This window comes from Hyla sarda, chromosome 3, assembly GCF_029499605.1.
Source record: "Hyla sarda isolate aHylSar1 chromosome 3, aHylSar1.hap1, whole genome shotgun sequence".
NCBI lineage: Eukaryota > Metazoa > Chordata > Amphibia > Anura > Hylidae > Hyla > Hyla sarda.
The window spans coordinates 8,921,948-8,939,631 of record NC_079191.1 but is presented as its reverse complement, the minus strand read 5'-3'; the positions used below and the strand labels follow the sequence as shown (position 1 = coordinate 8,939,631).

The 17,684-nt window shown below is 48.0% G+C and overlaps 1 protein-coding gene across 1 annotated transcript; it reads left to right on the top strand.

The window, feature by feature from the left end:
• Positions 1–11,886: 11,886 nt before the first annotated feature.
• LOC130360904 (olfactory receptor 1019-like) lies at positions 11,887–12,807 on the top strand. The gene has a single exon (XM_056563459.1). It carries the CDS (start codon positions 11,887–11,889, stop codon positions 12,805–12,807), a length of 921 nt encoding a protein of 306 aa, XP_056419434.1.
• The last annotated feature ends 4,877 nt before the right edge of the window (positions 12,808–17,684 follow it).

The window sequence follows — 17,684 nt, the reverse complement described above, 5'->3', positions numbered from 1 at the left end:
TAGTAGGAAAGCTGGGCTGGCCGGTTAGGCAGGATTTTTGTTCTTTTATTTAAATGTAAAGTTTGGGTTTATGTTATTTCATGTTGTTGTTTTCCGTTATGGCAAAGTTGTGCTGGTTTATGTTTTGTTATGATTTATATTTTTCTAATAAAAGATTTACAGGATATAACTCAGTATCAGTACAGGATAAGTAATGTAATGTATACAGTGACCTCACCAGCAGAATAGTGAGTACAGCTCTGGGGTATAATACAGGATATACTGCAACTCAGGATCAGTACAGGATAAGTAATGTAATGTATGTACACAGTGACCTCACCAGCAGAATAGTAAGTACAGCTCTGGAGTATAATACAGGATATAAATCAGGATCAGTACAGGATAAGTAATCTAATGTATGTACACAGTGATCTCACCAGCAGAATAGTGAGTACAGCTCTGGAGAGAGGTTGTGTTCTGCTGAGCTCCTGAGTCTTCCAGAGAAGCAGTGATTTTCATCCGCCCCTCCCCAGGTGTGTGGCAGACACCTGGGTAGGTTCTCCTGCTATGGAGCCTCAGGAATCTGGGGCTTCATCTTGCGCTTCCCATACCCGGCCGGCGGGGACTGTAAAGGAAAATGCCACGGCCAGTAGTCAAGATGGGGTTAGGAGAATGACCAGGGCCCACAGTAACGTGGGGCCCCGTCCCCTGCTGGGAGCTGCAAAGCTTCCAGCAAAAGCCCTGCAAGGAAAAGAAGCTCTTCCAGGCAGAGGAGTGCAGTGAAGGCAGCTGTCTCTGGCTCCTCAGAACCCCAGCAATGGGGGGTAAAGGGGAACAGAGATTCACTGGAAACTTTTGGATCGAGAATCCATGCGAAGATGGCTGAATACGAACAACTTGGAAAGCTGCTTCGTGGCCTCAGAGAAGATCTGAAATTTGCCATCTATCAAGCGGATCAGGCACCTAAGGCAAAGCGATCAGCTTGCAACACCAAGGTGAGATCTCTGAGGAAAGAGGTGGAGGAGCTTGTAAGGAGGAGATCGGACATTGTGGAGGGTGCTGGTATCTTCAGTGAGAAGCTTGTGAATGAAGAAAGGTTCTCCAAAATGAGGGCCTCCAGAGGTTGTGAAAGTCACCAAGATGAGGATTGCCGCAGTGCGGAGGAGGAGATGGAGAAAGGTGATGGAGGTGAGGAGGGTGAAGGGAGTGAGGGGGATATGGACACGGGTTCTGTTTGTACCACCACTGTTACCCCTGACCCCCCACTTACCCTGAGTGCGGACTACATAAACCCGGCTCAGGTTGCCTTACATCTCTCCAGTGTGGATGAGTACGGTGACGGCAGTGACGGCAGTGACTGCGGTGAAGGCAGTGGCTTGGCAGACGGGGGTCTCCTGCAGGCGATTGTTATGCAGGAGTCCCCCACCGGTCTAGAAAATTTTTCTTTTGGCGAAGATTTGGGCCCAGAAGAGAAGAGGAGGAATAAAAAAGCGAAGGTCAAGAAAAGAAAGAAAACAGAAGGACAAGTGAAGTTTGTCTTTTCTCCCTTCCAGCAGTCTGGGTCGGCTGAGAAGCCGGTTAAGGGTGCTGGGTCCCCCAACCTGCCAGACCCCGTTTCTGTAGTGGAGCGGGGCCAGTATGGGGGATACAGTAGTGCATCCAAAATGGCTGCGGGTGCTATAGAAAAAAAAGAACACCCTCCTGTGAGGGGGGAGGGTGTCCAGGCACCAGAAAATGGCGGCAGATTCACCCGTTCAGGGGGCGGTGGTCCCCCGGTTGAAGTGGGCGGTACAGGTCCTGGCGCTGCAGGGGACTCTCCTGTGAGGGGGAGTGTCCTGGCGCCGGACCTTGTTGGTTCAGGGGGCGATCCCCTAGTTGATGTGGGCGGGGCAGGAGTGCATCTGGAGGGACAGCTCCCGGCAAGATGTACATCATTTTGCGAAGGGGCATGGCCACCCATGTCGGAGGTGGAGCCTGTCTCTGCATCCCAGGAGACTGGAAAGAGGAACTCTACAACGCCAATCCTAAAACCGGCAACCCTTGTACATGAAGCAAAAGACCCAGCCAGCCCAGCCTTTAATACAAGGGAGAGTGTAGGTAAAAGTGAAAGTGAAAGCAAAAATGGTAATGTGCAGAATGTGAGTTATGGTAGTGTGCATGGGAGGAGTTGTGGTAGCAGTGTGGATGAGGAGGGTGCAAGTGGTGTGCAAGGGAGGGGTGCAAGTGGTGTGCAAGGGAGGGGTGCAAGAGAGGGGTGAAAGCGGAGTGCAAGAGAGGGGTGCAAATGGAGTGCAAGAGAGGGGTGCTAGTGAAATTCAGGTGAGGAGTGGTAGTGGAATGGCAGAGAGAGGTTTGGCGACTGATGCCTCTGTTAAGAACAAGGGTCCTGGTTTGGCGTCTGGGTCATTTTCTGGTTCGACTGCCCCCCCCCCGGTAGTGGCTGCTTCAGCTATGCCAGCGTCACTGCTGGGGGATCAGGGGGATCCCCATCTCCATCTGGCTCTGGGGGTCACTTGCAACAGCGCCTCCTGGAGGCTCTACGTAGGGGAGACAGATCAATTCATGTAGAGGGGAGGGGTGAGGTTGACCTGTCTTTTTGGATAGAAAGACATGGCTTAGGCACCTTCCGAGAACAAAACGGGGAGGTGGTCTGGTCTCTTCCGACATCCGGGCAGAAAAATGGTCATAGGAATGTGGTCCGTTTAGTGTGGAGGGGCAAAGATGCGTGTCCACCTCGGGGTAAGGTGGTTGAGCTCCTCCAGATGGAATTAAGGGCAAGTGACATATTTGCCCTGATCCACCCCTATGGTACTTCCGAGTTTGACATCAGCTTCGTTCGGCCAGAGAAGCGAGCCCTGCTGGCCGGATTTTGCCGTAAAGGCAATATCCCGTCAGAATTTGGTCAAGAAAAGGACCGTTTGACACGTAATGAGTCACTCTCTTGCTATGATATCATCACCTGGCTCAGCCGATATGGGGATGTGATGGACATGCCAAAAAAGAACTATGACGAACATGGGATCTGGTCTGGGGCCTGGACGTTTTCTGTCAAACTGAAGCGTTCGGGGAGCACTGTTGCCCACACCCCATCAGCTGATTTTCTTGGGAGAGACAGAATCCAAATTTTCTACCAGGGGCAGCCCAAGGTCTGTCACAGGTGTGGCAGCCCCACTCACTTTAGCGCAGCCTGTACCGTGCAGGTCTGTGCTCTGTGTGGTGGGGTAGGTCATCTTGCCGCATCCTGTAGGCAGATCAGGTGTCATCTGTGTGGTGTCTTAGGACACCCTTTCAGCCGTTGTCCTAGCGCCTTTGCCCGTGCGACGGTCACCTTGGCTGGGGAGAGCAGTAATGTTGCCTCAGCTGGGGAGGGCACGAGTGCGGGTGAAGGTGCAACAGGGTCAGTGAAGAGGAAAAGTCCCGCCAAGCTGACGCGGGAGGCTGATCGGCGAAGTAGCAGGGAACTGGAGAGTTCCCATGTAGCAAGGGTAGCTTCTGGCCCTGCTTCAGAGGTTAGTCCTGAAACTGCTGAAGCCCTGGGGGAGAATGTGCTGGATGAGGAAATGGGGAGAATCTGTAGAGAAGAAGGTAGCAAGAAAGAAGAGGTCGGAGCCCTCTAGTCCCCGTGCTACGGACCAGGTCCCAAGCGGAAGCTTACCTGCCCTCCCTCTGATTGATCTGTCTAACCGGTACTCTGTCCTCGATGCCATCTCCTCCCCCTCCTTGGAGGGGGGGTCAAGGATTGGGTGCCTGAAGTGGGGGAGCCTCCAGGGGGAACTGGGCCCTGTCCTGATGGGGCAGTTTCCTCAGGGGATGGGGCCAAACCAGAGCCAGGCAGAGATGGGGATTCAAAAATGGACCAGTCAGAGTCTAAAAAAAGGTCCAAAGGGAAAGAGGCCTCCTCATCTGAGGATTAGAGGGTGAAAAAAAAACTGAAATTAGGGGGTTAGGGGGTTTGTTTTCCCAGAATGTTTCAGAGACCCCCCGGATGGGTAAAGGTTATTGGAAGCTGAATTTGTGCTGCCTGGAGGAAGCGGAGGTAAGACAGTCCTTTGAGGATTTTGTTCAGAGTCAGGTACCTTTACTGGACCTATGTAGTAGTAAGTCAGAGTGGTGGGAGATGTTCAAGAAGCGGGTTGCGGTGTTCTTCCGCCAGCTCTCGAGCCTCAGGTCCCTGAACAGGTATCGCCTGTATCAGGGTCTGAAGAGGAAACTCGAGCTTCTCGTCTGGAGGTAGTCGAGAGGATATCTGAAGAGTGAAAGCCTTGCTGATGAGGTGTCAGTACGATAGGCACGCATCTTTGGTTTTTGAGAGGGATTTCGGGAAGATGTCAGTGAGTAGTAAAGTCATTTCAGGACTGATTGATAGTACGGGATCTCTGAATCGGTCCAGATCAGGGATCTTGGAGGTTGTCAGATCCTTCTACTCACACCTCTTGGGAAGGAAGGATCTAGATTGAGACAAGATGTCGGCTTTCCTGGCTGAAACCATTCCTGAGCCAGGGGTAGACCCCTCTCTTGATGTTTTGGCAGAAGAAATCAGGAAAGAGAAAGTGAGACTGGCCATTGAGGGAGTCCCCCTAAGAAGTCGCCAGGTCCGGATGGCTTAACATCCGAGTGGTACAGGACCTTTAAGGAGTCTTTAGCTCCCCTCTTGACTGAGGTATTCAATGAGTGTCTTTCCTCGGGCACTCTGCCGAAGTCAATGAGGAGGTCAGCCCTGATTCTCCTGTCAAAGGGTAAAGACCCGAGCCGTATTGAGAATTGGAGGCCCATAGCTCTTCTCAATATGGATAGGAAGCTTCTGGCCAAGATACTGTTTAATCGTCTGGTGAAGTTGGCACCTCGGCTCCTTTCGGGGGCCCAGCATTGCTCGGTTCCAGGCCGCAGCACCTTAAGTGCTGTCCTTAGTGTCAGGGAGGCAGTGGAGCGGAGTAGTGCGGGTCTCTGGAAGGGGTACTTGCTGTCCCTAGATCAGGCCAAAGCATTTGATCGGGTGAACCACGAGTACCTCTGGTCTATCCTCCTGAGATATGGCTTACCGAGTACTTTTGTTAATTGGCTTAAGATCTTGTATGCAGGGCAGAGAGTTTCCCTCTGGTGAACGGGTGGTCTGGCCGCTCTTTTGAGGTGGGGTCCGGAGTCCATCAGGGTTGTCCTTTGAGCCCGCTTTTATACGTGTTCGCAATAGATCCCTTCGTCCGGAGGGTAGATTGTGGGCCGTTGGCGGGAGTCGGGATGAGTCTGGCGGAGCTGGATGTCGCCCAGAGAGTGGTGGCGTATGCTGATGATGTCACCATTTTCGTGTCCTCGAGAGAGGAGGTCGATGTGGTGATGTCCGAGGTGGACCGCTACTCGGAGGCATCCGAGTCTAAGATCAACCGGGATAAGTGTGAAAGTCTCTGGCTGGGAGGGGGAGATCCCACGTTTGATCTCCCGGACACCCTCCCAGGGCCCCAAGACTCAGCAAAAATTCTGGGCATTACATTCGGCCAGGATGATTATCCCACCAAAAACTGGGACGGTAAGCTACAGGATGCCACTCAGAAGGTGGATCAGTGCAAGGGATGGTCTATGACCCTCAGGGAAAGGGTACACCTGATCAAATCGTACCTGCTCCCCTTGTTTATCTATCTGGGCAGTGTATGTATCTTGCCAGAGGCTTACTATACTAGGATCTACAGCCTGTTTTTCCAACTGTTATGGGGGAACAGGATGAAACTAGTCAAGAGGGAGGTTACGTACCGCACGAGGAGACTAGGGGGTTTATCTATGGTAAACCCCGTGGTGTTCTTAACAAACACCTTCTTGAAAGCCAACATCTCGAACCTCTGGTCAGAGAGGGCTTTTCAGTGGGTACTCTCCTGCAGGGAATGGTTTCGGCCTTTCTTCCAGGAATGGGAGACAGGAGGGCAAGTGAAGGACCTCCGTACGCCCCATGGATATCTTCCGGCTTATGCTACCCCGACTCTGAAGGCGATACGTCGGTGGGGTCTGGGAGTGTGGGAGATCAGGACCCAGTCAAGGCAGTTCCTTGACAAACGGGTTCTGTTGATCCACTTCCAGAAGCCTCTGGCGCTCAGGGACTGCCCAGGTCGGGATCTGAGGGTGGGGTTGTATCTTTCAAACATAAAAAGGATCCCCCAGAAGTTTTGGGACTTGGCCTGGCGCTGCTTTCAGGGGAAGCTATATGTGAGGGACAATTTGAAGTGTAGGAGATCTGATGACCGGGGGTGTCCCCGAGAAGAGTGCGGGGACATGCTGGAAAGCATGGACCATTTCCTGCTTCATTGTCCCTTTAATATAGGGGTCTACAACCGGGTGGGCGCTTCTATCGGCTGGAGTCAACTTGCAGGCCTTACCTATCCGGAGTGGGCTTATGGGGCATTCAGGACCCTGGGTGGCCGTGATCGGGGCACTTTATTCTTAGTCAGTTTAGTGGTTAGGTACTACACGTGGAATGCACAGTGTTTAGTATCTACACAGCGGAAAGTCCTCTCCGAGGTGGAGGTCTGTAGGAACATCACTGGTGACCTCGGGAAGATCAGGTCTTTGGAGTATGGCAGTCTTGGTACCAGTAGGGCTTCTCTCCTATGGAGAGGGTTTTCTTTTGATGTGCCCTAGGTACTAGACCTTTTGGGTAGAGTACCCTTGATTTGGTTAGGGACAGTGATGTAGGGACAGGGTTAGGGTGATAGTAGGGTCAGTTTATTTTTAGGGATAATGGTAGGGAGAGAGGTAGGGTGGAGTTAGGGAAAGAATATACATTTTGTATGTATCAGGATTGCCATCCTTCTTCCTGGTGGTGGGCTAATGCATGTGCACCATAGCTTTTTGTTTTGTTTTCAGATGTTAAGGTTATGAAGGGCTTACAGGCACCGAACTTGGGCCTAAAGTGGGCTGTATTGTTTGTTTATGTATATTGTAATGCTGATAATGATAAAGTTGGTTGGGAGGAGTTCTAGGTTGGGAGGGTGTATTTGTGGGTGGTGGTCGTGGTTGTTTGTTTTGGTGGACCTGGCATGGGTCAGTTATGAACTGGACATTGAGGACTATGAACTGTATGGACTCTGACCCATGTACAGGAGGGCGGGTGGTGTGGGTGAAGGGACAGTTTAGTGTAGGTTGTTTTATTGTATTTTTAGGTGTGTTTTCTGTATATTTAGGTGTATATAGTGTATATAGTCTATATGTATAATATGTTATAATTTTGTTTATCTTATATTATGGCAGTCGAACCAGTTGTTATTTTTGTAGTAATTTTTCTTTGGTATTTTTGTATCCCGTAGTGGATTTCGTTTTTCTTTGGTCTAGGTCTTCTTTTCCCCAAGTTTGGGTGTTTTTGAGTTATAGATTTAATTTTCTTTCTTAACAATTAGGAAAGGAAAAAAAAAAGAAAAAAAAAAGTATGTGTATATATACATACATATATTAAATTAATGGGGTGTAGTGGGAGTCCTTGTTGTGTGTGTTTTCCCAAGTTTGGGTGTTTTTGAGTTACAGCTAAATTGCGCTATTTTTATGTTTCTTTTTTGGTAATGCAAGTTGAGTATGTATGTGAGTGTTGTTAGATATTTGGTTATGTAAGGTGCATCTCTAGTATTTTCTAGGGAAAACTGGGCTGGCCGGTTAGGCAGGATTTATGTTCTTTTATTTGAAATGTAAAGTTTGGGTTTATGTTATTTTATGTTGTTGTTTTCAGTTATGGCAAAGTTGTGCTGGTTTTGTGTTTGTTATGATTTACATTTTTATAATAAAAAAGATTTACAGGATATAACTCAGGATCAGTACAGGATAAGTAAGGTAATGTATGTGCACAGTGACCCCACCAGGAGAATAGTGAGTGCAGCTCTAAAGTATAAGAAACTTAAAATAATAATAATTTATGTATTGATTACATTTTTTCCAAGCCTCCTGTGGAGAAGGTAGACAGGATATTTCTTCTATTATATGTAGGGTCACAATGTAATATGCTGTATATTTATTGTAAGTATACGCTATGTGTGGAATTAACAGCGGTGATAAGAGCAGTGGTCCATTGTTTTATTCTGACTACATTCTAGGACTGATTTTATTGGAGTGCTGGAATGCCTCTTTTGGTGAATTGTATAATATTATATGATATTTTTTAATTACTGTTGTAGGAATGAACCTAAAAATAGTCCAAAACCTTCTGCATTCCTTGTTTCATCTGCGCACATTTATATATGTAGAAAACTGTTGGGATGATGGGACCCCCGCGATCAGGTATCTTATCCCCTATCCTTTGGATAGGGGATAAGATGTCTAAGCGATTTCAGCGAAGATGGCAACTTTGGAAGTCCTCGGTACACTGTGTAGATCTATAGAAGTATAGTGAAAACTATGGGACCCTGTTGCGCCGAGCGCTCCGGGTCCCCGCTCCTCCCCGGAGCGCTCGCAACATCCTCGCTACGGCAGCGCCCCGGTCAGATCCACTGACCGGGTGTGCTGCGATACCGCCTCCAGCCGGGATACGATTCGCGATGCGGGTGGCGCCCGCTCGCGATGCGCACCCCGGCTTCCGTACCTGACTCGCTCTCCCTCGGTCCTGTCCCGGCGCGCGCGGCCCCGCTCCCTAGGGCGCGCGCGCGCCGGGTCTCTGCGATTTAAAGGGCCACTGCGCCACTGATTGGCGCAGTGGTTCCAATTAGTGTCTTCACCTGTGCACTCCCTATGTATACCTCACTTCCCCTGCACTCCCTCGCCGGATCTTGTTGCCCTTGTGCCTAGTGAAAGCGTTCCCTTGTGTGTTCTTAGCCTGTGTTCCAGACCTCCTGCCGTTGCCCCTGACTACGATCCTTGCTGCCTGCCCCGACCTTCTGCTACGTCCGACCTTGCTTTTGTCTACTCCCTTGTACCGCGCCTATCTTCAGCAGTCAGAGAGGTTGAGCCATTGCTAGTGGATACGACCTGGTTACTACCGCCGCAGCAAGACCATCCCGCTTTGCGGCGGGCTCTGGTGAACACCAGTAGTAACTTAGAACCGGTCCACTAGCACGGTCCACGCCAATCCCTCTCTGGCACAGAGGATCCACCTCCTGCCAGCCGGCATCGTGACAGACCCACTAGGGTGAGGAAGGTTGAGACACCCAAAGCCCCCTATAGTTTCCACCACTACCTCCTCTCTTCATACATTTTGTATGGTCAGACCAGTCACATCCTACACCTGAGCATAATCCTCTTGAATAACAGTTCTTACATTCTATAATATCGTGGAGTTGGACATTAGGTTAGTCTATCCTCCATAAGCTAGCCCAAAATCTGAGATTTGCTACAATATTTCTTTAAATGATGACGGCCTGTTACATGTTACTTTCTCACAGTTTATTGTTGGCGCCCTGTTTCAGTGCCTACTTACTCTTTTTTTTTTTTTGCGTTATTTTATGCTACTTTTATACTTACTTACCTCCTTCGTACATATCCTGACTATCTGGTAAATGGCTATTGTTGTACATTAAATATGAAAACTTTAATAAAAATTATTGAAACAAAGATGTCTAAGCGCCGGAGTACCCCTTTAAAGGGGTATTCCGGGCAAAAACATTTTATCCCCTATCCAAAGGATAGTAGATAAGATGTCTGATCGCAGGGGGCCCGCTGCTCCCACCCCCAGTGATGTCCCTGCAGCACCCGCTTTCTATGTGGGTGCTGAATCTTCAGTTTTGGAAACCTCTGGGTTTCCAGGACTGGTGATGTCATGCCATGCCCCCTCCATTCATGTCTATGGGAGGGGGCATGATGGGCGTCACCCCCCTCCCATAAACATGAATGGAGGGGGCGTGGCGTGATGTCCCAAATGTTTTTGCCCAGAATACCCCTTTAAAGGGGTACGCCAGCCCTTAGACATCTTATCCCTTATTCAAAGGACAGGGGATAAGATGTATGATCGCGGCGGGTGGTCCCACTTCTAGGGCTCCTGCGTTCTCCCACAGCACCTGGCATTCTAAGAAACGGCATTCCTTTGGCAGTGGTCGTGATGACACGGTCACGCCCCCTTGTGATGTCACGCCACGCCCCCTAAATTCATGTCTATGGGAGGGGGCGTGTCGGCTGACACACCCAATCCACTAGAAATTAATGGAGGGGGCGTGGCATGACATCACAAGGGGGCGTGACCTTGATGTCCCGATCACGGACGCCGGCTCTGTCCTCCTTCCTTTCCTAAAGTTTCTCAGTAGAGTTGAGTGAACTTACAGTAAATTGGTTTGTATTGAACGTTGCGGCTCGGTCATTGATTACTTTAGTTCAGCTTTCCAAGTGCTCCAGTTGCTTGGAAAAGGTGGATACAATCCTAGGACTTTTTCAGGCATGCAGAGTCCTTGTAAAGCTGAACTAAATTAGGCAGACTAATTTAATCAACGGACGAGCCACGAGGTTCAATGCAAACAACTTTACTGTAAGTTCACAAAACTCTACTGAGAAACAAAAGGAAGGAGGACTGAGGACCAGGTGGAATGAATAGTAAACTATGAGCGTCTTGGGCACCACTGACCCAATTAACTTAGAAACCACATTGAGCTAAGGACATTTTGTTGAGGAGAACATCTACACAAAGCTGGTTCTGTCTATAGGTAAAATAGGTAGCCGCCTAGAGCGCCCTCTAGATGGCGGTGCCACTCTGCCTGCTGCAAGAAAGTTAGTAGCCGTCCAGCATTCGAAGCACCTGCCGTTTATTCGAAGCACCTGCCCAGCCAGCACCACCGTTGCATCCCCCTACCCCAGGGCGATCACCTCGGTCCGCCTCGGAGGAGCACTGCTTTTAGTGGTGACATTCTCGTCAGAGGCAGACAGCCATGATCGCTGATGTCCTCTGCCCCATGACATGACAACTCTGTCTCCGCCCCTCTGCCACCTCTCTGGCTAAAGAGGACAATGACAGCCGGTGGGTGCTTGGATGTCACCCCAGTAGTATAGTAATTACATGAGGGGGGGGTTGTTACAGTGTGTCACCCCAGTAGTAAGGAGATTACATGAGGAGGGGGTTTGTTACAGTGTGTCACCCCAGTAGTATAGTAATTACATGGTGGGGGGTTGTTACAGTTTGTCACCCCAGTAATAAGGAGATTACATGAGGAGGAGGTTTGTTACAGTGTGTCACCCCAGTAGTAAGAGATTACATGAGGAGGGGGTTTGTTACAGTGTGTCACCCCAGTAGTATAGTAATTACATGAGGGGGGGTTGTTACAGTGTGTCACCCCAGTAGTAAGGAGATTACATGAGGAGGAGGTTTGTTACAGTGTGTCACCCCAGTAGTAAGGAGATTACATGAGGAGGGGGTTTGTTACAGTATGTCACCCCAGTAGTAAGGATATTAAATGAGGAGGAGGTTTGTTACAGTGTGTCACCCCAGTAGTATAGTAATTACATGAGGGGGGGGGGTTGTTACAGTGTGTCACCCCAGTAGTAAGGAGATTACATGAGGAGGAGGTTTGTTACAGTGTGTCACCCCAGTAGTAAGGAGATTACATGAGGAGGGGGTTTGTTACAGTGTGTCACCCCAGTAGTAAGGAGATTACATGAGGAGGAGGTTTGTTACAGTGTGTCACCCCAGTAGTAAGGAGATTACATGAGGAGGAGGTTTGTTACAGTGTGTCACCCCAGTAGTAAGGAGATTACATGAGGAGGAGGTTTGTTACAGTGTATCACCACAATAGTCAGGTGGGGCGTGTCAAAGGTCGCAGCCAATGGGTGGCATCAAGGGGCGGCAAAATTCCTATCCCCTAGGGTAGCAAAAATCCTTGCACCATCCCTGCATCTACAATTGTTCTATGAGGGCTCCTTGGGACACCAGTGGGTGTCAGAGAAACTACAGTCTAAATGATATTATATCTATAGATACAGAAAAGTTTCATCATTTCTTAACCTGAATGTCTTCCAGGACTCGTCAAGATGGATACAAAGAACCGGACTCTGGCTACTGAACTTATTCTACTGGGATTTACCAAGGATCAGAGAACGAACATTGTGTTATTTGTGGTATTTTTGCTCATCTACTTAGTATCAATTAATGCAAATTGTCTCATTTTGTGCCTTGTTCTCACCAACGCTCATTTACACATTCCAATGTACTTTTTCCTCTGTATTTTATCTTTTATGGACCTGTGTATTATATCATCTGTTATGCCAAAATTGTTAGTAGACTTCATATCTGGCCAAGGAATCATCTCTCTGGCTGCCTGTACAATACAGTTCTACATTATCCTTCTGATGGGTGGAACCGAGTGTCTCCTTCTTACCCTAATGGCTTACGATCGATACGCCGCCATCTGCCGACCGCTCCACTATCCGGTCCTGATGAGCTGGAGAAATTGTTATCAATTGACGGCTTTCGTGTGGATTGTGAGCTTTATCATCTTCATTCTTCCATCCTTTGGAAGTTCGGTCCGATTGTGCTATCCAAACCTAATAAATCACTTCATGTGCGAGGTTCTGGCCGTCATCCAATTGGCCTGTGAGGATATCCGTTCCAGTGAAGTTGTGATACTCATCACTTGTTTTCTTGCACTTTTTGTCCCCTTTTTGCTGGTCATCGTATCATATATTTGTATTTTATACTCGGTATTGAAAATCAAGTCTGCAGGGCGGGCTAAGGCCTTCTCCACCTGCACTTCCCACGTTACGGTGGTGGTCTTATTTTTTGGGACAGCGATCGTCATGTACTTTGGGCCGTCGACTAAGTACTCAACAAATTACGGGAAATATTTATCTCTTTTTTCGAACATCATATGTCCAACATTGAACCCGCTTATTTATTGTCTTAACAATAATGATGTTAAAATGGCCCAGAGAAAAATTTTCTCAAAATTTTAAAGGGGTACTCCGCCCTTAGACATCTTATCCCCTATCTAAAGGATAGGAGGTAAGATGTCTGATTGTGGGGGTCCCCCAGTTTGTACCCCTCTGTATCTCCGTGCAGCACCCAGCATTAGTTTAGAAGTCGTGAGGTCACGGTCATGTCCCTCGTGACGTCACGCCACACCCCCTCAATGCAGGTCTATGGGAGGGGGCGTGGCGACTGCCACGCTCCCTCCCATAGACTTGCATTGAGGGGTTGTGCTGTGACGTCACAAGGGGGTGGCTGGCTGTGACATCATGACCCCCCACCACCATCACCCACTCCAAGCGTTCGGAACAAAATCTTCCGAACTCTAGGGCAGTTGAGCACCCCTTTAATTTTGCGTTCAGGTGTTTGAACCACAATCATTTTGTACATTCCAACTGACTCCGGGAGAAGGTGCAGTGCAGACAATTGTTCATGAGTGGCGATCACCCGTCCCAGCTAATGTATAGTGAGCGCCTAGGCATACAATAGCGTAGTGTGCAACATATTTAAAGGGGTACTCCAGTGGAAAACTTTTTTTTTTTAATCAACTGGTGCCGGAAAGTTAAACGGATTTGTAAATTAGTAGAAAAAAGAGAGTACTCAGTCCTCAGTAGTCTAACCATAAATAGGAAATACAATGGATGGATGGTTCACAAGTTGAAACAACGCAGATTTCCAGATCTATTTCAAATATAATATAGTATATGACCAATGTAACAAACATTTAAGATCACAGCCGCAGGGCCCTACGGCTGTGTTGCACAGATATAAATGATCCCCAATATGGCAAATAATAAGCCTGGAGTGAAAATGAATAAAATCAGTTAGCAGTATGTAAAAATACCAATTCCTGATTATATCAAAGAACGTTAGAGCCAGTCCTGTAAATAAAATGTAGCACAAGTCCTGATAAGTATGCAACAGTGGATGGCAATGGTATAAAATAACAGTTCCCAATTGTTTCAGGGAAATGCATTGTAGCCAGTCCTAGAAATAGAAGTGCAACTGTAATAAAAGTCCTGATAAAAAAATAGTCCTAATGATAAAAGAAATTATATACGAAAATGTCAGTAAGCAGAGTTCCATGCAGGGAGCGCCAATAGTGGAGTTAACGTGTTGGGAGCCTGGCCGTCCGGCTGTTGGCAGTTTGCTGGTAATGCAGTTCCTGAAAGTGAAAGTCACAGGCACCTGTTTCCCCGAAAATAAACCCTACCCCGAAAGTAAGACCTATCAGGATTATCTGGGTGGGATGCAATGTAAGCCCTACCCTGAAAATAAGACCTAGGCCAGGGGTAATCAACTGGCAGACTGCCAGGTGAGGGACACTGTAGGAGTGTGGAGGACGACGGGGGAAGGGAAGGATGGGGGGCTGTAGCAGTGTGGAGGATGGGGGGCTGCGGGAGTGTGGGAGGATGGGGGGCTGTAGCAGTGTGGAAGATGGGGGGAGTGCAGCATCCTCCACTCTGCTACAGCCCCCCATCCTCCACACTGCTGCAGCCCCCCATCCTCCACACTGGTACAGCCCCCATGTTGTTCATACCATAAATAAATAAGCCCTACCCTGAAAATAAGCCCTAGTGTGTTTTTTGTGACTAAAATTAATATAAGACCCAGTCTTATTTTCGGAGAAACACGGTATGTGCCACTCAACCACTCCATGGAGATCCCGGAGTTGTAGATTTCTTGCTCTAGCTGGGAGTGGCGAAAGCACACACAAGTGCGATTGCCCGCAACTGCGAGCTCCAGGCGTGTGACGTGGATTGTGGGTTGTCACTTCCAGTCAGCTGTTCGGATGGATTCTTTTTGCTTTCACAGGCTCTGTAAACTAACTTCTACGTTGTGATGGTATAGGCGCTCAGATGTTATATCTCCGCACAAAAGGGATTGCTATGGTTCGACAAATCCAGTATAGCAAAACCAATAATCCAGAATGTCCAATATGGCAATATGGGGTTAAATCTGGCAATATAGGATAGAGTCCCATAGGCTGATGGAATTTCCCGGATATATCACCGTTGGGACTGTGATTGACTTGTGAAAGAAAATAATATATTAAAATTAAAATAAATTAAAAAATAAAAATGAAAAAGTCTCTCCAGGGATTTTATAAAAAACGCATGTACGTCAGTCTGAACATGGGTCTAGAAAAACCAAACGCGTTTTGGGGTGTATAGCTGAACATAAGCCATTCAAAACCCCATTCCTCAGTGGTCAGATAGTATATGAACGAATGAACCTGCTGGGTTTATATATGATCTGGAAATCTAGCAGATGTGTTTTACCAGATTTAGAGTAAAACAACATATGGATTCGGGGGAGACAAAAAACCTTGTGTAATATTTACCAAAGAGGTGAATAACAAAATATCACATATATACAATATAAATGAAATATAATAAAAAGTAAAAATATATGGATTAAACAAAATTTTAATGAAAATAGCAATAATAAGTTACAGAGGTCCAGTCCCCAGATAACACATTTAAATGGGTAATCCCTGAACTAATCACCTGCAACACCAAAGGGGTCGTTTATGTTTTACAGTCTAGTTGTCCAAAACAATACATAGGTAGATCTAAACGACCCCTTAAAGGGGTACTTCGCTGCTAAGACATCTTATCCCCTATCCAAAGGATAAGGATAAGACGCCTGATTGCGGGGGTCCCGCCACTGGGGACCCCCGTGATCTTCCACGCCGCACCCCGTTAGAATCAGTCCCCGGAACGTGCTCACTCCGGGTCTGATTACTAGCGATCACTGGTATGGAGCATAGTGATGTCACAGCTCCGCCCCTGTGTAATGTCACGCTCCGCCCCCTCAATGCAAGCCTATGGAGGGGGCATGACAGGTGTCACGCCCCCCTCCATAGGCTTGCATTTAGGGGGCGGAGCGTGACGTCACTATGATTGTCCCTGTGATTGCCAGTAATCAGACCTGGAGCGAGCACGCTCCGGGGGCTGATTCTAACGGGGTGCTGCGTGGAAGATCATGGGGGTCCCCAGCAGCGGGACCCCCACGATCAGGCATCTTATCCCCTATCCTTTGGATAGGGGATAAGATGTCTTAGCGCCGGAGTGCCCCTTTAAAATTAGGATATCGGAACATATTTTCAACATCAAAAAAGGCTGCCCAAAGCATCCCCTATCCAATCACTTTTTACAGTTTCATTATAAGGACCCATCAGGGCTCGCCTTTGTGGGGATTATGGCTATTAAACAAGACTGGCGGAGGGGAGGTTCTATATGCTACGAATGTCTAAAGCCGAGAGCCAAAATATTTTTGAATTTGGTAGTATGGACTGACAACCAACAGTCTACGCTGAAGAAATATGGAAAAAGAAACTGCAATACAAAGATATTTTATACAACTGTCATGCAAGTACCGTATTTTTCGTCCTATAGGATGCACCGGCGTATAAGACGCACCCAATTTTTAGGGGCAAAATCTAAAAAAATTAAGATTTTGAACCCAATAGTGGTCTTCAACCTGCGGACCTCCAGATGTTGCAAAACTACAACTCCCAGCATACCCGGACAGCAGTTGGCTGTCCGGGCATGCTGGGAGTTGTAGTTTTGCAACATCTGGAGGTCCGCAGATTGAAGACCACTGCATAGGAGGTAATACTCACGTGTCCCCGCCGCTCCGGACCCGCTGCCCTGGATGTCGCTCCATCGCTGTCGCCGTGTCCCCGTCACTCCGGAGCGTCTCTGCTGCCGGCCGGGTATCCTCGCTCTCCGTCGCCATCATCACGTCGTTACGCACGCCGACGCACGTACGCGACGACGTGATGACGAGGAAGGAGAAAGCCGGCCATACAGGGGATCCCTGAATGGAGAAGACACCGAGGAGGCAGGTAAGGTCCCCCCCGGTGTCCTGTAAGCACTAACCCGGCTATTCAGTCGGGACCGCTGCGGTGAAATCGCTGAACAGCCGGGTTAGTGTCCCTTTCCCTTCAGACGCAGCGGTCAGCTTTGATCGCCGCGTCTGAAGGGTTAATACAGGGCATCACCGCGATCGGTGATGTCCTGTATTAGCCGCGGGTCCCGGCCGTTGATGGCCGCAGGGACCGTCACGATAGGGGTGTATTCGCCGTATAAGACGCACCGACTTTTTCCCCCCAATTTTGGGGAAGAAAAAGTGCGTCTTATACGGCGAAAAATACGGTAAACCCCATTAATACATTGATAGATATGTTCAGTGCAATAGTACGTCATCAACTGCACAAAGCGCACATGTGAAGTAAAAAAAAAACCTTGGGCTAGACCTCCTGCCGCCCCATTGCAATATATTTTTGTGCAATGTTTCCAGGAACTGTAACTTCAGTAGATCAATATTGGAAGTGTTAGTTTAATTTGTATAATACACAGCATTGATACACATCCTACTTAGTGTCTTACACATCTGATGCCATTTCATTTTTCAAAAATACTTTCAAAAATCCTCATTAAAAAAATCCAATCCCACATTTCCTTCTTTGTTCACCATTGCACATAGATGTAAAACGTTAGTAGAATGACAGTGATGATGCTACAGAAAGCATGGACAGGGTTATATATCCAAAAATGAATACTCCGCTACAGCTCTGTGGTCTCCAAAAATGTTCACTTTGTTTATGTTATGGGGCTTTACGGGGAGGAAAGTTCAACCCAGGGCATATGTGGAAGGGAGTTACGCTTGGTAAGAGTCTCGGGGCTGAGGCCCATATTACACTGGTAGAGGCGTTATCGTGATGACCGGCATAGGCCATATTCGAATTCGCGATATTTCACGAATATATGGATGACTATTCGTCCTATATTCGCGAAATTTACATATTCAATATATTTGCGTTTATTTTAGCATGCGCGTATGCGGATAACTATCT